Raw genomic sequence first — 19,548 nt, 5'->3', positions numbered from 1 at the left:
TCTCCCTGTTCATACATTCTATGACTCAGTCAAGAGAAGAAAATATCCCATATGCTTTATTAATTAATCACCTAACTGTTCACCTACTCGGGACATATGAACATGCATTCCAAGGTCCCTCTGTCTCTGCACACGTCTCAGAATACATCATTAATGTGCATTCCCCTTGGTCAGACCTGCCTCAAATGGATTACCCCTCACTTCTCCAGATTGAATTCCATGTTACTTTTACTAACCACCCGACTAGTCCATTGACACCTTCCTGCAGTTTACACTTTTCTTCCTCGCTATCAAAACTGCCAATTTTCATCACATCTGCAAACTTCATAATAATAATAATCTTTATTATTGTTACAAGGAGGCTTACATTAACACTGCAATGAAGGTACACAGAGGGAGAATTCAGAATGTCCAAATCACCTAACAGCACGTCTTTCAGGACTTGTCAGAGGAAACCGGAGCACCCAGAGGAAATCCACGCAGACAGAGGGAGAACTTGCAGACAGCGATCCAAGCCGGGAAGCAAACCTCGGACCCTGGCGCTATGAAGCAACAGTGCTAATCACTGTGTTACCGTGCCACCCTCCTACTTTTAAAATCATGCCCCCTACTTTTCAAAAGTTTAAATCATTGATATACATCATTGATATAAACCCGTGACCTCTATCATCATGAAGGACAAAGGCAGCAGGTGCATGGGAACATTGCCACCTGCAAGTTCCCCTCCAAGCCACCCACCAAGCTGACTTGGAAATGTATTTCCGTTCCCCAATAGCACTGCGGATATGCCTACACCACATTGACTGCAGCAGTTCAAGCTGCACCCTTCTCAAGTGCAATGCGGGACTGGATTAAAATGCTGGCCTAGCCAGTGACACCCAAATCCCATGGAAGAAAACAAATACTAGAAACAGCAAGAGACCACTACCTAGCCCTGCAAACTCCACTAGAAATATCCTTCCAGTCACAAAGACACCCGCAGACCTTTACTTTGTATCATTGAGCTAATTATGGATCCAATTTGCCTCTTTATCTTGGATTTCATGAACTTCTAACTGAGCAGTCTGTCACATGGGACCTTGTCAAAAGCTATGCTAAAACCCACGTAGACTATTACATCAAACACATTACTTTAATCGGCCTGTAGTTCAGAACAGTTAACAACCATGATACCTAAGGCGGCACGATGACACAGTGGGTAGCACTGCTGCCTCAAGGCAATGAGGACCTGGGTTCAATCCCAGCCTTAGGTCACTGTCTGTGTGGTTTGCACATTCTCCCCGTGTCTGCGTGGGCCTCATCCCCACAACCCAAAGATGAGCAGGGTAGGATTTGCCACGCTAAATTGCCCCTTATTGGGGGAAAAAAGAATTGGGTACTCTATATTTTGAAAAAAACATGACACCTTTTAAAGAAGAAGATATTCTGGACTTCCGGTGGGGTGGGCGAGCAGGGCGGCCGCAAAAAAAAGAGCTCCTGCCGGTGGCCGCGATTCACGGCGATTTCGGGGAAATCCCCGAGTCTTCACGCACCCCCCGACTATCGTCGGCCTTTGGGGCCGCCACGAGCAGCCAGCGGGGCCGGTTTAAAAGCCGGCGAAGAACCCCGCGCGAGTGTCGGGCGGCAGGGGCTGAGGTGCTGGGCCCGGCAGGTCAGAACAGCGGGGGCGGAGCTTTGAAGAGGTCGAGGCGGCAGGCCCGAGCGCCATGTAGGGAAGGTGCTCCATGTCGTATGGCTCCCACCTAGGAAGAAGAAGGTTGAAGCCTGGTCCCAGGTGAATGTAGAGGTGAAAGAAAGAAGATTTATGGAAGTTTGGTAAAAGTTTTTTTTTTCAAAAAAGAAGAATGTCAGATTGATGAAGGGCAGGAGGGTGAAGGGGGAGAGAGGAGAAAGGAAAGAAGATAAAAAACAATAAGCGCTAAAAGATGCGAAAAGCAGCGTCAAAGAAAGGAGGAAACGCGGGTTCGCCGCCGAAGGAGAAGACGAGCAAAAGCAAAAGTGTTGACAGGATGGCGGAAGTCGAACTGCAAGGCGGGGCCGCACTACTTACGGTGGAGAAGATGACCGAGGTGATGGTGGTGGAGCTGGAAAAACGTTTGGTGAGGCACATGGAGATCCTGAGGAAAGAGATGGTGGTCGTGGTGAGGTCATTGTTGGAGGAGGCAATCGGCCCGATCAGGGTGGAGGTGGCAAAGGCATTGACCGAGCTGAGAGAGCAGGGCGAGAAGGTGAAGGAGGTGGAGGAGGCCGTGACACGACACAGCGACCAGGTCACCTCGATGGGGGACGAGCTGCAGAGGGTGGTGGAGGTTAACAGAGGGCTCCGAGCAAAGCTGGAAGACTTGGAAAACCGCTCAAGGCGGCACAATTTGAGAATTGTGGGCTTGCCCGAAGGGACAGAGGGGCCCAAGGCCAACGCAATATTTTGCTAAGAAGTTGGCGGAGCTGTTGGGGGAGGGTGAGAACCCCACCCTGTACGAGCTAGACCGAGCTCATCGGTCATTAAGGCCGAAGCCCAAAGTGAACGAGCCGCAAAGGGCAATAATTATCTGCTTCCATAAGTTTTGCATGAAGGAGAAAGTATTAAGCTGGGCGAAGCAGAAGTGTGAGGTGCTGTGGGATGGTGCTGCGGTTCGGATCTGGACGGTGGAGTTGGCAAAAAGACGAGCGGCGTTTGGGCGAGTGAAGGCGGCTTTGTACAAGAAGGGGGTGCGATTTGGTGTGGTGTACCCGGCGAAGTTGAGAGTAACATATAAAGCCAAAGACTTTTATTTTGAGACAGCGGAGGCGGCTGTGGCGTTCGTGAGGGCAGAAGGCTTGGGACAGACGTGAAGAGCGGAACTGGAAGAGAGACTATGGACTGTGTTTGAGCGGCTGGAAAATGTACAAATGTTACAACTTTCTTTTTACTGATTTGTATTGAAATTTACTTCTCTTTGCATTGTTACAGAGTTCAAGTTAATGGTGTTCTGTGTTGCGACGGTTAAATGTTATGTGAGTGAATTGTAGGGGTTGGATTGTTGGGTTTGTTTTGGTGTTTCTTTCTCTGGGACTGGGCGGAAGGGGGCGAGAGGTATTGGCGGGAGGGAGCCACCCGCGCGAGCTAACTAGAGTCAGTTAGTGAACGGGGGTGAGGTGAGAGGAGGACTGCGGACGTTGGAGCCTGGATAGCAGGCTTCAATGGGCCTACGAGGCGAGCAAGAGGGGGTGGAGGGAGGGATGTTGGGGGATGTTTTTGTAGGGGGGGGGGGAAGGGGTTCGATGTTAACAATGGACAGGAGCGGGTCAGGCTTATGGGGCAGGGCCCGGTGGTATGGTGATGGTGGATAAGAAAGGTGGGGGGGGGGGGGGGGTGAGAGACCCCCAGTAAGGATAATCACGTGGAACGTGAGAGGGCTAGGAGGTTCGGTCAAGGGAGCTTGCACATCTTAAAAGTTTGAAAGCCGATGTAGCAATGCTGCAGCAGACTCATTTGAGTGTGAAGGACCAGGTGAGACTTAAAAAGGGCTGGGTTAGCCAAGTGTTTCACTCCGGATTTGATGGAAGGGCTCGAGGGGTAGCGGTGCTGGTCAGCAAAAGGGTACACTTCCAGATGGAGAAGGTGGTGGCAGATCAGGGGGGTAGATATGTGATTGTGACAGGGGCATTGGAGGGGAGATTAGTGGCGCTGTTAAAGTGTATACGGTCCCAATTGGGACGATGTGGGACTCGCGAGGAAGGTGTTTGGGGCTATTCCCGACTTAGACACGCATGAGCTGATTGTGGGGGGGGACTGGAACCTGGTGCAGGAGCCAAGGTTGGAAAGATCACGGCCGCGCTGGCTGGTCCCATCAGGGGGGCGAAGGCGCTGGCTGGGCTAATGGTGGAAATGGGAGGGGTGGACCCTCGGAGGTTCCTGCACCCAAGGGAACGGGAGTATTCGTTTTTCTCAGCGGTCCATAAGGTATACTCGCGGATCGACTTTTTTGTGGTGGGGAAGGCTTTGCTGGCTGGAGTCAAGGGGTCGGAATACTCTGCAATTGCAGTGTCAGATCACGCTCCACATTGGGGGGATATGGTGCTAGAGAAGGGGGCAGCGCAGAGACCAGGGTGGAAACTGGATGTGGGGCTTTTGGGGAACCAAGTATTCTGTGAGAAAATTGAAAAGGTAATTAAGGAATATGTAGGGTTTCAATTGTACGGGTGAGGTGTCGAAGGCAGTCGTCTGGGAGGCTCTAAAGGCAGTGGTGAGAGGTGAGGTAATTTCGTTTAAGGCCAGGGTGGATAAGGAGGAGAGGTTGGAGCGGCAGAGGGTAATAGATGAGATGTTGGAGGTAGATAAGAGGTATGCAGAGGATGGGGACCCGGCGAAGCTGGAAAAGAGGAAGGAACTACAGGCGAGCTTCAACCGACTGTCCACCAGGAAGGCGGTGCGCCAACTGAGACGAGCAAGGGGTGCAGTTTATGAACATGGAGATCAGGCGTATGTTAGCAGGTCAGCTCCGGAGGGAGGCAGCTGCAAGGGAAATTCTTCAGGTGAAGGATAGGGCAGGGAAGTTGGTGGTGGCCCCAGTGCTGATTAACAAGGTTTTTGAGGAGTTTTATGAGAGGTTGTACAAGTCAGAGCCACTCGGAGGAGACCGTGAGGTGCAGGAATTTCTCGATGGGTTAGAGTACCCGAGGCTAGGGGAGGGGGACAGGGCTACATTAGAAGGAGCAATAGTGGAGCAGGAGATAAAGGATGCGATTGGGAGGATGCAGTCGGGGAAGGTGGCAGGGCCGGATGGGTTTCCGGTGGAATATTATAAAAAATTTAAGGATAGGTTGGCACCCCTGATGGTGGGGATGTTTGAGGAGGCGATAGGGAAGGGGGTGTTGCCGCAAACCTTGGGGCAGGCATCGATTTTCCTGTTACTAAAAAAAGATAAGGATCCTACGGAGTGTGGGTCGTATCGGCCCATATCACTTCTGAATGTGGACATAAAAGTGTTGGCGAAGGTACTGGCGGGTAGGCTGGAGGAGTGCCTCCCGAAGGTAATAGGGGAGGATCAGACGGGGTTCGTGAAAGGGAGGCAGCTGTTTTCGAACATTAGGAGGGTTTTGAACGTTGTTATGGCACCGGCGGAAATAAAGGAAACAGAGGTAGTTGTGGCATTGGACGCCGAGAAGGCGTTTGATCGGGTAGAATGGGGGTACCTGATGGCAGTGCTGGAGCGGTTTGGGATTGGACCAAGGTTTATGAACTGGGTAAAGCTATTATATAAGGAACCGAAGGCGAGTGTCCGCACAAATAATATCAATTCGAGATATTTCTCTCTCCACCGTGGGACGAGACAGGGATGTCCCCCCCTGCTGTTTGCACTTGCGATTGAGCCGTTGGCCATCGCATTGAGAAGTTCGGGAGCATGGAAAGGAATAGTGCGGGGGGGGGGGGGATAGAGCATAGTGTGTCCTTATATGCCGACGACTTGCTGCTGTATGTGTCGGAGCCGAGTGCGTCGATAGGAGGAATATTGGAGCTACTGCGGGTATTTGGGTCTTTCTCGGGGTACAAGTTGAACCTGGACAAGAGTGAGTACTTTGTGGTGTCTCGGCCGGGGGGTGGGGGCAGGGGTGGGGGGGCTGCCATTCCGTAGAGCAGGGATTCATTTTAGGTATCTGGGGGTGCAGGTTGCCCGGGAGTGGGGGAGGCTCCGCAGGTACAACATCACTAGTTTGGTGGGGAGAGTGAAAGTCGATCTGGCAAGGTGGGACGGCCTTCCTCTGTCACTGGCAGGTCGGGTACAGGCAGTTAAAATGAATGTGTTGCCGCGATTCCGGTTAATTTTCCTGCCAAAGTCTTTTTTCAGGGAGATTGAGGGAAGGATTACCTCATTCATATGGGGAGGGACGGTGGCCAGAGTGAGAAAGATGCTGCTACAGAGGGGAAGGCAGCCAGGGGGTTTGGGTCTCCCGAACTTGTTGTACTAATACTGGGCGGCGAATGTGGAGAAAGTGCGGAGCTGGGTCAGAGGGGTGGATTCTCAGTGGGTCAGAATGGAGGAGAGTTTGTGCAGGGGGTCGGGGCTGAAGGCACTTGCAACAGCGCCGCTCCCGATAGCTCCGGGGAAATATTCAGGGAGTCCGGTAATAATAGCTTCATTGAAAATCTGGAGGCAGTTTCGCCAACACTTCGGGTTGGGTTTAGGGTCAAGGGACATGCCGATTCGGGGGAACCACAGATTTGAGCCAGGGAGGTGGAATGGAAGTTTTCGGAAATGGGAAGAGAAGGGGATTAAGACACTAAAAGATTTGTTTCTTCGGGGTCGGTTTGCAGGATTGAGGGAGCTGGAAGTATGGGCTGGAGCAGGGAGAAGGGTTTAGGTACATGCAGGTTCGGGATTTTGCCAGAAAAGAGATACAGAGCTTCCCAGAGGAACCGGCCTCCACACTGCTGGAGGAGGTGTTGACGACAAGGGGACTGGAGAAGGGGGCAGTGTCAGCGGTGTACGGAGCTATTCTGGAAGAGGATAAGGCGCCACTGGAAGGGATCAAAGCAAAGTGGGAGGAAGAGTTGGGAGAGGTTATAGAGGAGGGGGTCTGGTGTGAGGTGCTCCGGAGAGTGAATGCCTCCACCTCATGTGCGAGGTTGGGGCTGATACAGCTGAAGGTGGTATATAGAGTGCACCTCACGATGGGGAGGATGAGCCGATTTTTTGAAGGAGTGGAGGATGTGTGTGAGCGTTGCGGGGGGGAGCGCGAATCACGTTCATATGTTTTGGTCCTGTCCAAAGCTAGGGGAGTACTGGAAGGAGGTGTTTAGGGTAATTTCCAAGGTGGTGCATGTGAAACTGGACCCGGGTCCCCAGGAGGCCATATTCGGGGTGTCGGACCAGCCAGGGTTGGAAACGGGAGCGGAGGCAGCTATCATAGCCTTCGCCTCGTTGATCGCCCGAAGGCGGATCCTGCTGGGATGGAGAGCAGCCTCTCCATCCACCCAGTGCCCTGGCGTGGCGGGGGGACCTGTTGGAATACTTGACCCTTGAGAAGGTTAAGTTCGAACTGAGGGGAAGCTCAGGAGGTGTTCTACAAGTCATGGGCACTATTTATTATGCACTTTCAAGAACTGGATAACATCGAACATTAGTTGGGGGAGTGGGGGGGTGCTGTGTAGATTAAGGGTGGCTATGGGTAATCCCTGATTCCTTTTTGTCATTTGTTTATGTAAACATGTGGGCTGAGGTTTGGGGGTTGGTGGGCGGATGGGATCGTTGTTATTATGGGGATTGACATATCTTGCTGACTATTGTTTATTGTTGATGGGTGTAAATGTGGGAGAAAATGTGAAAAAGGAGAATAAAATAATTTTACATTTAAAAAAAAAAAAAGAAGATATTCTCATGCAACTAATATAACAGATCTAGGGACAGGTGTCAGGTGAAACATGGTTAGAGGTTAGGGATAATTAGATCAGGATGTAAAAGACAGAACTCAGCCCCTTATTCCAAATCACACTTTACATTGTTATTACCACCCTAAAATCCAGTCAGCATTCGTAATTAAAAACTGCCATGCGGAATTGTTGTATCGTAATTATGCCCTTCCCCCACCCATGGTGGTGTTTGCAGCACTTCCAAAAGGGAGATGGGCGGAAATAAATCTGCCATCCTTACCTGGTCTGCCCGACATGAATGAATGAATGAAAATCGCTTATTGTCACAAGTAGGCTTCAAATGAAGTTACTGTGAAAAGCCCCTAGTCGCCACATTCCAGCGCCTGTTCGGGGAGGCTGGTACAGGAATAATAATACGGTACATGTAATAATAATAATCTTTACTATTGTCACAAGCAGGCTTACATTAACACTGCAATTAAGTTACTGTGAAAATGTGACGACAGACCCAGAATAATATGGTTGACTCTCAACTGCCTTCTGAAATGGCCTGGCAAATCACCAAGTTCAAGGGCAATTTCTGGATGGGCAACAAATGCTGACCTTGCCAGTGATGCCCACATTTCATGAAAGAATAATTACAAATAATGATAAATGCTGATGTAGGAGTTTATAATGGACAAAGTGGACAGGAAACGTATATGTAACATTAAATACATTACAGTTTGCTAAGTAACAAAAGCTGGGAAGTAGAGAAGTAATGTTGGTTAGGGCAGTTGACCAACAAGGAGTTGCAAAGTTAAGGCGCCAAATTCACCCCATTGTTATTACACATTTAAAGAGATAGCTTCTTTATAAATTTGTACATCCACATTTATGAATGTAAGAAGTCGCCACAAAAGTGGGACAGCACAGAGACAAAAAGCAATGTTTTGTCAATTTAATTTAAAATCTGTAACAGTTAATGGAAATAAATATCATTCTCGGGAGTGTGACATCACAATGGCACTATACTTCACAAAGGAATCTCAACTGATTTCTGAACTACAAAAATGCAGAATATTTTGTTCAAAACAAAAATGTTTCAAATGGTGTAACTTTAAACTCAGTGATGGCATACTCTTCAATGTATTGTGAAGGACTGCACCATTCAGAATCAAACATTTCCGTAACGAAGATGGCTAAAAGCAAGATTACTAAGTGACATGTACCTACAATCCACACTAACAGAAACAAGTATACTCCAATGTACCACGTTAATTATTTGATACCAAAGGATAAAGAGAAACCAGTCCAACACTTTTGCCAGACTGTCAAGCAACAGTGCATCTTTGAAACTGGCAGTTCCAACGATGGTCACTGGCAGTTTTGTTTAATGATGTTTGGGGTTGTAGTGTAACAGGTTACTGCTGATTTTACATGGTGCTCATTTAAAATTACTTTTTTTACATACTTTGTTTCATACAGATGCAAATGAAATTGAGACACTTCCCTTAGAGAGAAGCTCAATATTACGATCCAACCTGAATTTTCACATCGGAAATTTGGATGACAATAAATGCACCAGATTGTGTTAAATTGAAAGCCTCGTCCCAACACATCTTCAGGGCGACTGTAACCTTAGGTCGAAACAGACAGACCGACCCTTCTTTCAAATACAAAGCCTGATATTAACTAACATATTTCGATTGCAATCATAAACGCGGGAAAGTACAGAAGATTTGACCAAGTCAAGGCGGGAGGGGCTGAAATGCGGAGCCTGCTGGATGTTGCAGCAAAAACACAAGTCCAGCCCGGCCACGGCCCACAGCTCATCTGAAAGAGGAAAGAGGATGGAGCGGCCTTGCCGTGTCCTACCTGCTCCGGCTCTAGTTCCGCAGCCTTTCTCTTTCTGCTAACTATTTTTCTCGCCATGGTGTGGGAGGGAAAGTCTTTGAATCCACATGGAGGTAGAGTTAATAATAATCAGAGATTCAGTGGGTAGGTCTCGGCGGAGGCTGTGAGATTAGCAATTTTTAAACTTTTCTTTAAAAAGGCCACTTCTTCGGCATTAACTGTAGTGGCTATTTTAAACATCTAATTATCAAAGACCGTTTGCAAGTCGGCGTTATTTTATAAAAAAAAAAATTCCCAGCCCAACGCCGCACGCACGCGCGCGCACTCAGACCGAGCGAGCGAGCGTCAAACAGCTACTTCCGTCCCGCCCCGACAGCGTCCGGTCCGTCCCGGCAGTACGAAGCCCGACACACTTCCGATCCGTCCCTCCCCGGCAGCTTCCGCCCGATAGACTTCCGTTCCGTCCCTCCCCGGCAGAGTCCGCTCGACACAATTCCGTTCCGACCCTCCCCAGCAGCGCCCGCCCATTAGACTCGTTCCGCTCCGGCAGTGCCGGCCGATAGACTTGTTTCACATGTCACATGCTGAGTTTATGAAATGAAAATCGCTTGTCACAAGTAGGGTTCAAATGAAGTTACTGTGAAAAGCCCCCTAGTCGCCACATTCTGGCGCCTGTTTGGGGAGGCAGGTACCGGAATTGAACCGTGCTGCTGGCCTGCCTTGGTCTGCTTTAAAAGCCAGCGATTTAGCCCTGTGCTAAACCTCCAGCATTTTCCGTTTTTATTCCAGATTTCCGTCGCTGCCCCCTCACCCCCCACCGGCTGTGCCCGCCAGATTGACTTCTGTCACTTTCTCCATAAGTGCTTCTGAGAAAAGGATAAAGTGTCTGACTCTCCTGGATGCACCACATTTTGGGACCAATATTTGCACCTAGTTTGATGGACCCAAAAAAGTGAAGCTTTGTTACTTCTCCTCTCCACCTCGGGATCACCAAACAATACAGCTCAAAAAAGGGGCACTACTAATATAGGAAAGAAATATATGGTCCAAATTAAAAGAAGCTCAACAACAAAGTCCGACAAAGGCAAAAGGTTTGCTTTTAATTTGGCATTGTACAGCCTTCTGGAATCAAAAATTGACTTCTCCAGTTTTAGATCATACCCCTGTCTCCAAATTGTTTTGCTGGTTTTCTTTCTTCGTGTTTCTTTTTTTATTCCTTCATTTTGCATTTGGATGGCTGCTATCCAGTTATTCGTATCTCATCTAGATGCATCATTTTGTTGTTTACCTGTCCCATTATTGCGCTGTTTAGCTTTAGTACCATTAAGCTTTTGTCATTTAATCTATCCTACCCTCGCCCTATCAAATAACTTTTCTTCTGTTCTTCCATTCCTCCTTTCACTTACCCAAACTAACCTCATTCCCAGCTTTCCTCAATTCTGATGAAGGACCATTGACCTGCAACCTGTTTCGCTCTTCGGATGCTGCCGGATCTGCTTAGTATGAGGAGCATTTTCTGTTTTTATAAAACCAGGGCTGTGGACCAAGTGCTGGAAAATGTGAATAAATAGGTGCCGCTGCTGACACGATGGGCCAAAGGGCTTCTTTCTGTGCTGGAAAACTTTTATGAACCTGTGACAAAAGAAATCTCCCCTTCTAAATCAAAATGTTACGTATAAGAATGCTGCAGTGGTTACATATTAAGCTCGTTAGCATCATGGGTACAAAAGGATGCAGTTGTGTTCATTTTAGAAACCAGCAGAGGGTAACTAAAAATAAATAAGGGAGAAATTGTAGTACGAGATCAAACCGTAAAATCTTATACAAGTATATAAAAAGATTAGTGTTGGTCCTTTAGAGGGTGAGGCTGGGGAATTAATAATGGGAAGCAAGGAAATGCTTCAACAAGTATTTTGTGTTTCCATAGTGGAAGACACAGAAAACATCCCAAGAATATTTTTAAAAAGGAAGAGAGGAACTTAAAACAATCTCTAGAAAAAAAGTATGAGAAAAACTAATGGGGTTAAAGGCTGACAAACTCCCTAGACCTCATGACTTGTTCAATAAAGCCTCGATTATTCCACTACTCTCGTCTTTGTGGTAATTGATAGTCCATCAATTTATTGAGCAAGATTTTTTAAACGATGGATCTCCGCATCAAGCCTGATCGCCTGCAGCTGAGCCCTCAAGCAGCCAACGCTACGTCCGCCCTTGACCACTGGCTAGCCTGCTTCGAAAGCTACCTCTGAACAGCCGCTGAGGAACCCTCGGACTCGCAGAAGCTCCAGGTCCTCTATTCACGGGTGAGTCCTGACATTTTTCCTCTCATCCGGGATGCGCCCACCTACTCCGAAGCGATGGAGCTCCTGAAAGGACATTACGTTCGACCAGTCAATCAAGTATATGCCAGGCACCTCCTGGCCACGAGACAGCTGTCGTGTTGGGTGTTCCGCTATACAGATGAACCAACACGGTTGCAGATGGTACAACTCTGTTTTATTACTATCAATAACAACATCTGTAAACTTATGACTGTGGTTCGTTCTTTACCCTTTAACCTGTGGACCCAGCCCTAACACTATCTTAGAAAGGCACTCAGCACATGGTGTATGTCTGAGTGGCTTGCTGTGAGCTCTGTGCCCTGAGCTGTCTCCTGCTGGAATGAGCAGGAACTGTGGTATTCCCCCTTTTATAGTGCGTGTGCTCTTGCTTGTGATTGGCTGTGATGTTGCGTGTGTGTTGATTGGTCCGTTAATCTGTCCATCAGTGTGTATGTGTGTTTGCACCATGATGTTTATCTGAATATCGACACCCCCCTTTTTTACAAGAATATGTGCCTATGTGGTAATAAATATAGATGTGTACTGAGTGCAGCTGAATGTATGTGTGCAATATCTACATCATGTACATGAGGCTAAACTATATACATAGGAAGGTGTCAGATGCAACATAGCAACGAGGTTGTACCATAAACAAAACAAGTGTAAGCATCAAACATCAAAAACGAACTCATGTAACGACAAAAAGAGAAACATATTGACATTGTAGCATAACACTTTAGTGAGTCCAATGTTCAAACAGGCTCATAAGTCCAGCCTAGTAGGTGGGCGGCGAATTCGGGTTGACCGCCTCAAGGGTGGGTCAGGATCCACCAGCTGAGGAATGGGCCTGGCCACAGGCGACAGAGGAATGGGCATGGTGGCAGGAAGCTCCACAAAGTCGACATCAGGAACAACAGGAGGGCGTGGCGCCGATGTATGATCACGTAGCGAGCATGGAAGCAGGCGAAGAGCCCGGCAATTACGCCAGCGAATGGAGCCATCAGGCATGCGAACCAGGAACGAGCGGGGAGCCACGCGTCGGAGAACTTCGGCAGTTGCCGACCAGCCACCCTCTGGTAGGTGGATGCGGACGTTGTCTCCAGGCGCCAAGGCAGGAAGATCAGTTGCCCGAGTGTCAGGTGCCACCTTCTGCTGAGCACGCTGCTGTCGCATCCTTTGCAGTACTGGAGCATGGTCGGGTGTAGGAACAAGAATGGATGGTACAGTGGTCCTGAGGGTGCGACCCATCAACAGCTGGGCTGGTGAGAGGCCAGTGGATAGTGGGGCCGAGCGATAGGCCAGCAGGGCTAAGCAGAAATCCGATCCGGCATCAGCAGCCTTGCAGAGGAGCCGCTTGACGATATGGACACCCTTTTACCGCCTTGCCATTTGACTGGGGATGCAGAGGGCTGGACGTCACGTGTGTGAAGCCATACGAAGCAGCAAAAGAAGACCATTCTTGGCTTGCAAAACAGGGCCCATTGTCCGACATGACAGTAAGCAGAATGCCATGGCGAGCAAAGGTTTCTTTGCATGTCCTGATGACAACGGACGATGTCAAATCATGCAGGCGTATGACCTCTGGATAATTCAAAAAGTAATCTAGAATGCTGACGTAGTCCCTGCCGAGCGCATGAAAAAGGTCCACACCCACCTTCGCCCAGGGGGACGCTACCAACTCATGGGGCTGAAGCGTCTCAGGAGGTTGCGCCGGCTGAAACCTTTGGCAGGTGGGGCAGTTGAGTACCATGTTGGCAATGTCGTCGCTGATGCCCGGCCAGTATACAGCTTCTCGGGCCCTCCGCCTGCACTTCTCAACCCTGAGATGGCCTTTGTGTAATTGTTCGAGGACCAGCCTGTGCATGCTGTGTGGAATCACAATCCGGTCCAACTTTAGGAGGACACCGTCAATGACGGCCAAGTCGTCCCGGACATTGTAGAATTGTGGGCACTGTCCTTTGAGCCACCCTCCCGTCATGTGGCGCATCACACGTTGTAGAAGGGGGTCAGCTGCAGTCTCCCGGCGAATACGGGCCAGACTTGAATCATTAGCTGGCAGATTGGCCAATGTGAAGGCCACATGCGCTTCGACCTGACATACAAACCCCTTCGAATCGGGCGGTGTACTCACTGTTCTGGATAGGGCATCCGCGATGATGAGGTCCTTTCCCGGGGTGTAGACCAGTTGGAGGTCGTACCTCCGGAGCTTGAGCAGAATGCGCTGGAGGCGAGGGGTCATCTCATTCAGGTCCTTTTGTATGATGCTGACCAGGAGACGATGGTCGGTTTCCACGGTGAACTTAGGGAGACCATACACGTAGTCGTGGAACTTATCTATGCCGGTTAACAAACCCAGGCACTCCTTCTCGATCTGCGCATAGTGCTGTTCTGTGGGGGTCATGGCCCGCGAGGCATAGGCGACCGGGGCCCATGATGCAGTGCCGTCCCGTTGCAGGAGTACCGCCCCAATGCTGGACTGGCTGGCATCAGTCGAGATCTTCGTATCTCGAGAGGTGTCGAACAACGCCAATACCGGGGCTGTGGTGAGGTTAAGCTTGAGCTCCTCCCATTCCTCCTGGTGTGCGGGCAGCCACTGGAACTCAGTGGTCTTCTTCACTAGGTGGCGAAGAGCCGTTGTGTGCGAGGCAAGGTTGGGAATGAACTTCCCCAGGAAGGTGACCATCCCGAGAAAGCATAGCACTGCCTTCTTGTCTGCCGGCTGCGGCATGGCTGTAATGGCGCTCACTTTGTCTGCATCCAGACGCACTCCTGACTGGGATATGTGGTCCCCCAGAAACTTTAGCTGAGTTTGGCCAAAAGAACACTTGGCTCGGTTGAGGTGCGGGCCGTGCTCTTGTATCCGTGCAAAGACAAGCTGGAGACGACTGATGTGCTCCTGTGGTGTGGTGGACCAGATGATGACGTCGTCAACATAGACGCGCACCCCTTCGATGCCCTCCATCATCTGTTCCATGATTCTATGAAATACCTTGGATGCCGAGATGATGCCAAACGGCATTCTGTTGTAGCAGTACCTGCCAAAGGGAGTGTTGAAGGTGCACAGCTTCCTGCTGGACTGATCCAGTTGAATCTGCCAAAAACCCTTTGAGGCATCAAGCTTTGTAAAAATTTTAGCCCGGGCCATTTCGCTCGTGATCTCTTCCCGTTTGGGTATGGGATAGTGTTCCCTCATGATGTTGTTGTTCAGGTCTTTCGGGTCGATGCAGATCCTGAGTTCGCCAGAGGGCTTTTTAACGCACACCCATGGAGCTGACCCATGGCATGGGCTCCGTGACCCGGGAAAGCACTCCTTGGTCCTGGAGATCCTGCAGCTGCTGCTTGAGGCGGTCTTTGAGTGGTGCTGAGACTCTACGAGGTGCGTGAATGACCGAGGTGGCGTCCGGTTTGAGCCGTATTCTGTAAGTGTAGGGCAGTGTGCCCATGCCCTTGAAAGCTTCCTGGTTGTGGGCGAGGAGCGAGTGGAGCTGTGCCCTAAATTCTGCATCCGGGAAGTCGGACGTGCCTTCTGGAGACAGAGTGTGTACCCGCTGAACGAGGTGGAGAACCTTGCACGCCTGTGCACCTAGCAGGGTCCTTCGATGATCCAACTATCTCAAAGGACAGTGTGGCTGTGTATGAATTGTGTGTGACCTCGAGTTGGCAGGATCCCATGGCCGGGATAACATTTCTGCTGTAATCGACCATCTGACAGCGGGATGGCCGAATCGGTGATCTGACCTTCAGGTGTAGAAGGCTGACCATGCTATAAAGTTGGCGGAGGCACCAGTGTCTAAACAGAATGTGATTTGTGATCGGTTGACCGTTAGGGTGGCACACCATTCATTACCCGGATTAACACTGTTCACTGGCATCGGCTGGTGGGTCCTGCTTGGGAACATCCTGTTACTGTCAATGACTGTGATGCGGAAGGCTTCCTGGTCGTCGGTATCACCGGTCCGTACATCGTCAGGGTATGACTCGGTGTATGGAGGCTGAATGGCCCCAACGTCCCTGCGAGGCTGGTGGAATTGGGGAGCGTTGGCAGGTTGAGCTGCTCGACAGCAGGTAGTGTAGTGGCCCATCTTGCCACGGCGGAGGCATTGTCGATTCTTTGCTGGACATTGCCGCTTTAAATGTGCGGATCCACAGTTGCCGCACGTCGTGATGTCATGGCGTTCGTTGCGCCATCGCGCATGGGCAGTTCGGTCCTGCGTAGAGCACGCCTGCGTGTCTCGTCCCTCTGCTTCGACGTCTCTTTTGGCGCGTACAAGCGTGGGAGGCCGCAAAATGGCCGCCCTCGTCCGACCGCGGGCCGGGAGGAACTCAATCGACTGGACCCGCTCGGCCTCGTAGGACCCCTGCCGTGCCGATTCGGCCGCCTGGAATTGGGAGTACTGGCTGGTCGCGTTTTCATGGAGGACGCAGGCTTCGATGGCAGTGGCTAAGGTGAGGCTCTTAATTTCGAGGACCTGCTGGCGTAGGGTGCCCGAGGTGACCCCAAAAACTATCTGGTCCCGAATCATGGAATCGGAGGTGGCCTCATAACCACAGGACTGCGCAAGGATACGGAGGTCTGTCAGGAAAGATTGAAAAGCCTCATCCTTACCCTACAGGCGCTGTTGGAAGAGGTACCTCTCGAAGCTCTCGTTCACCTCGACGCTGAAGTGCTGCTCGAGTTTAAGAAGGACCGTCTTGTACTTCATTTTGTCCTCACCGTCCGCAAACACCAGGGAGTTGTAGATGTGGATGGCGTGTTGCCCTGCCGTGGAGAGGAGGAGGGCGATTTTTTTGGTGTCCGAAGCATTCTCCCTTTCTGTGGCTTCTAGGAAGAACTGGAAGCGCTGTTTAAACAGCTTCCAGTTGGCGCCAAGGTTTCCAGCGATTTGGAGCGGCTGCGGCGGGCTGATGGTGTCCATGGCGCAGGATGGCGGATTCCTGAAGATGTGTAGGTAAGTCTCACAGTTGCTGGGTTCCAATCCTGGTACTATGTCGTGTTGGGTGATCCGCTATACAGACGAACCAACACGGTTGCAGATGGTACAACTCTGTTTTATTACTATCAATAACAACAATCTGTAAACTTATGACTGTGATTTGTTCTTTACCCTTTGACCTGTGGACCCAGCCCTAACACTATCTTAGAGAGGCATTCGGCACATGGTGTATGTCTGAGTAGCTTGCTGTGAGTTCTGTGCCCTGAGCTGTCTCCTGCTGGAATGAGCAGGAACTGTGGTGTTCCCCGTTTTATAGTGCGTGTGCTCTTGCTTGTGATTGGCTGTGATGTTGCGTGTGTGTTGATAGGTCCGTTGATCTGTCCATCAGTGTATATGTGTGTTTGCACCATGATGTTTATCTGAATATCATGACAACAGCAACTCCCCGGGGAGTCTCTAGACGATTTCTGGCGTGCCCTGCACATCCTAGGTAGGAACTGCGACTGCCAGGCTGTTTCGGCAATCCAGCACACCGAACTTTTAATTTGAGATGCTTATGTTACGGGCGTGAAGTCTGCGTACGTCCGCCAGCAGCTCCTGGAAGGGGCCACGCTTGATCTTGCGGGAACTAGGCAGCTCGCTAATTCGTTAGAAGTGGCCTCCCGTAACGTCCAGTCCTACGCCCTCGACCGCGTGGCACCCTCGTGGGCATCGTGGGCCGCACCAGCTGCCGGCTCCAGCTCACCCCAAGCCTGCGCCGCGCGGCAGCCATCCAACTCTGGGGGGCCCAAGTGCTATTTTTGCGGGCAAAACAAACACCCCAGGCAGCGCTGCCCGGCGCGGAGCGCGACCTGCAACATCTGTGGGAAGAAGGGACACTTTGTTTCTGTTTGCCAGGCCCGGCATTCCTACACCCCCCACGTGCGACCCAGGGGCGCCACCATTTTCCCCTTCGCAAGCAACGTGTGGCCCGTGGATGCCGCCATCTTCTTCACCGCAAGCCACGTGCGGCCCGTGGGTGCTGCCACCTTTGATGCCGCCCGCCATGTGCACCCCGTGGGCGCCGCCATCTTCGGCGCCATTTTGGACGGCGCCTCAGGACCCCTGCTCGTCTGACCGTTCATCTCCTGCTGCTACCTCCATCACCGCTGACCAGCCGGGACCTCCAAGCATCTGCCGCAGCTAGCCTCTATCGCCCTGGATCAGTCCCGGCCCCGCAACCTCACGACCGCGACGACGCCGGTGAAGATCGATGGGCACGAGACTACCTGCCTTTTTGACTCAGGGAGCACAGAGAGCTTCATCCACCCCACTACGGTAAGGCACTGCTCCCTCCCGGTACAACCCGTTACCTAGAAAATTTCCTTGGCCTCCGGATCCCATTCTGTGGAAATCCGGGGGGTACTGCATCATCGTCCAAGGCGTAGAGTTCAGTAAATTCCGGCTCTACGTCCTCCCCCACCTCTGCGCTGCCTTGTTACTCGGCTTGGACTTTCAGTGCCATCTCCAAAGCCTAACCTTAAAATTCGGCAGACCCCTACCACCCCTCACTGTCTGCGGCCTCACGATCCTTAAGGTCGATCCACCTTCCCTGTTTGCGAACCTCACCCCAGATTGCAAACCCGTCGCCACCAGGAGCAGAAGGTACAGTGCCCAGGACAGGACCTTCATCAGGTCGGAGGTCCAACGGCTTCTGCGGGAAGGGGTCATTGAGGCCAGCAAAAGCCCCTGGAGAGCTCAGTGGTAGTAGTTACGACTGGGGAGAAGCACAGGATGGTCATTGACAACAGTCAGACCATCAATCAGTACACGCAGCTCGACGCGTATCCCGTCACACGCATATCTGACATGGCCAATCAGATTGCGCAGTATCAAGTCTTTTCCACAGTGGACCTGAAGTCCGCCTACCGCCAGCTCCCCATCCACCCGGAGGACCGCCAACACACTGCGTTCGAAGCAGTTGGCCGCCTCTATCACTTCCTTTGGGTTCCTTCGGCGTGACTAATGGGGTCTCAGTTCTCCAGCGAGAGATGGACCGAATGGTTGACCAGTACGGACTGCGGGCCACCTTCCCGTACCTAGATAATGTCATCATCTGTGGCCACGATCAGCAGGACCATGACGCAAACCTCCAATAATTCCTCCAGACCGCCAAACTCCTTAACCTCACATACAATAAGGAGAAATGCATGTTCCGCACCAACCGCTTAGCCATCCTCGGCTATTTCGTGGAAAATGGAGTTCTAGGGCCCGACCATATGCACCTTCTCATGGAACTCCCACTCCCCCACTGCCCCAAGGCCCTGAAACGATGCCTGGGGGTATTCTCCTACTATGCCCAGTGGGTCCCTAATTATGCAGACAAGGCCCGCCCACTCATTCAGTCCACAGTTTTTCCCCTGACGGCTGAGGCCCGCCAGGCCTTCAACCGTATCAAAGGCAGACATCGCCAAGGCCACGATGCACGCGGTCGCGAGTCACCCCTGTTTCAGGTGTGATGCACGATCAATTGCACAAAGACTAAAGTTGCGTACAACTGTGGTTTTATTACAGTCAGGTGCGTGGCTTCCTGCTGCAGCTGGCGAAATGGCAGGGCACTGGAGGTCATACATATTTATACAGTTCTCCATGGGCGGAGCCAGCCGACAGGAGCTACTGGCGAACCTTTAGTGCAGGTCCTACCTTACATCTCCTATTACAGTGATTCACCACATTCACCCCCTGTTAAAAATGAGTCCGGCGGGGGTGACGTGAAACTATATACAATTAGTGCAATTATGTACAGTGGTAGGGAAAGAAAAGTCCATGTTGACGGTCCGGAGTCCGTCAAAGGTTCAGCTGGTCTTGTGCTTTGGTGCTTCGTTGGGAGCGGCGTAACGGTGGTAGCGCAGTCAGGGCTGGCAGTGGTGGAGGTAGCACTAATGGCGGTGGTGGCGGTGCTGATGCTGGCCAATCATCGTGGAATGCCGGGAGCGTGCAGAAGTCCTCTTCGTCCTCTTGTGCGGAAAAGGGGAGGGGGGGTGCTCTGGTGGGGTCAATATTGGCGGCCCGGTGGGAGGTTGGGGGCGTGGGGGAGCATTGGTGGGGGGATGTGTTGGGGTGGAAC

The 19,548-nt window shown here is 51.1% G+C and overlaps 1 protein-coding gene across 1 annotated transcript in view; it reads right to left on the bottom strand.

Annotated features, from left to right (window-relative positions):
* Nucleotides 1-9,484, bottom strand: part of dcaf12 (DDB1 and CUL4 associated factor 12) — a 146,430-nt gene extending 136,946 nt beyond the window's left edge. Inside the window, exon 1 of the mRNA XM_072497224.1 lies at nt 9,209-9,484. Coding sequence (XP_072353325.1) covers nt 9,209-9,265 — 57 coding nt within the window. The 5' untranslated portion in view covers nt 9,266-9,484. The remainder of the gene's footprint in view (nt 1-9,208) is intronic.
* Between the last annotated feature and the right edge of the window lie 10,064 nt (nt 9,485-19,548).

This window comes from Scyliorhinus torazame, chromosome 3 (assembly GCF_047496885.1).
Source record: "Scyliorhinus torazame isolate Kashiwa2021f chromosome 3, sScyTor2.1, whole genome shotgun sequence".
NCBI classification, from domain to species: domain Eukaryota; kingdom Metazoa; phylum Chordata; class Chondrichthyes; order Carcharhiniformes; family Scyliorhinidae; genus Scyliorhinus; species Scyliorhinus torazame.
The sequence above is the reverse complement of the archived record's forward strand: the minus strand, read 5'-3'. Positions and strand labels throughout refer to the sequence as shown.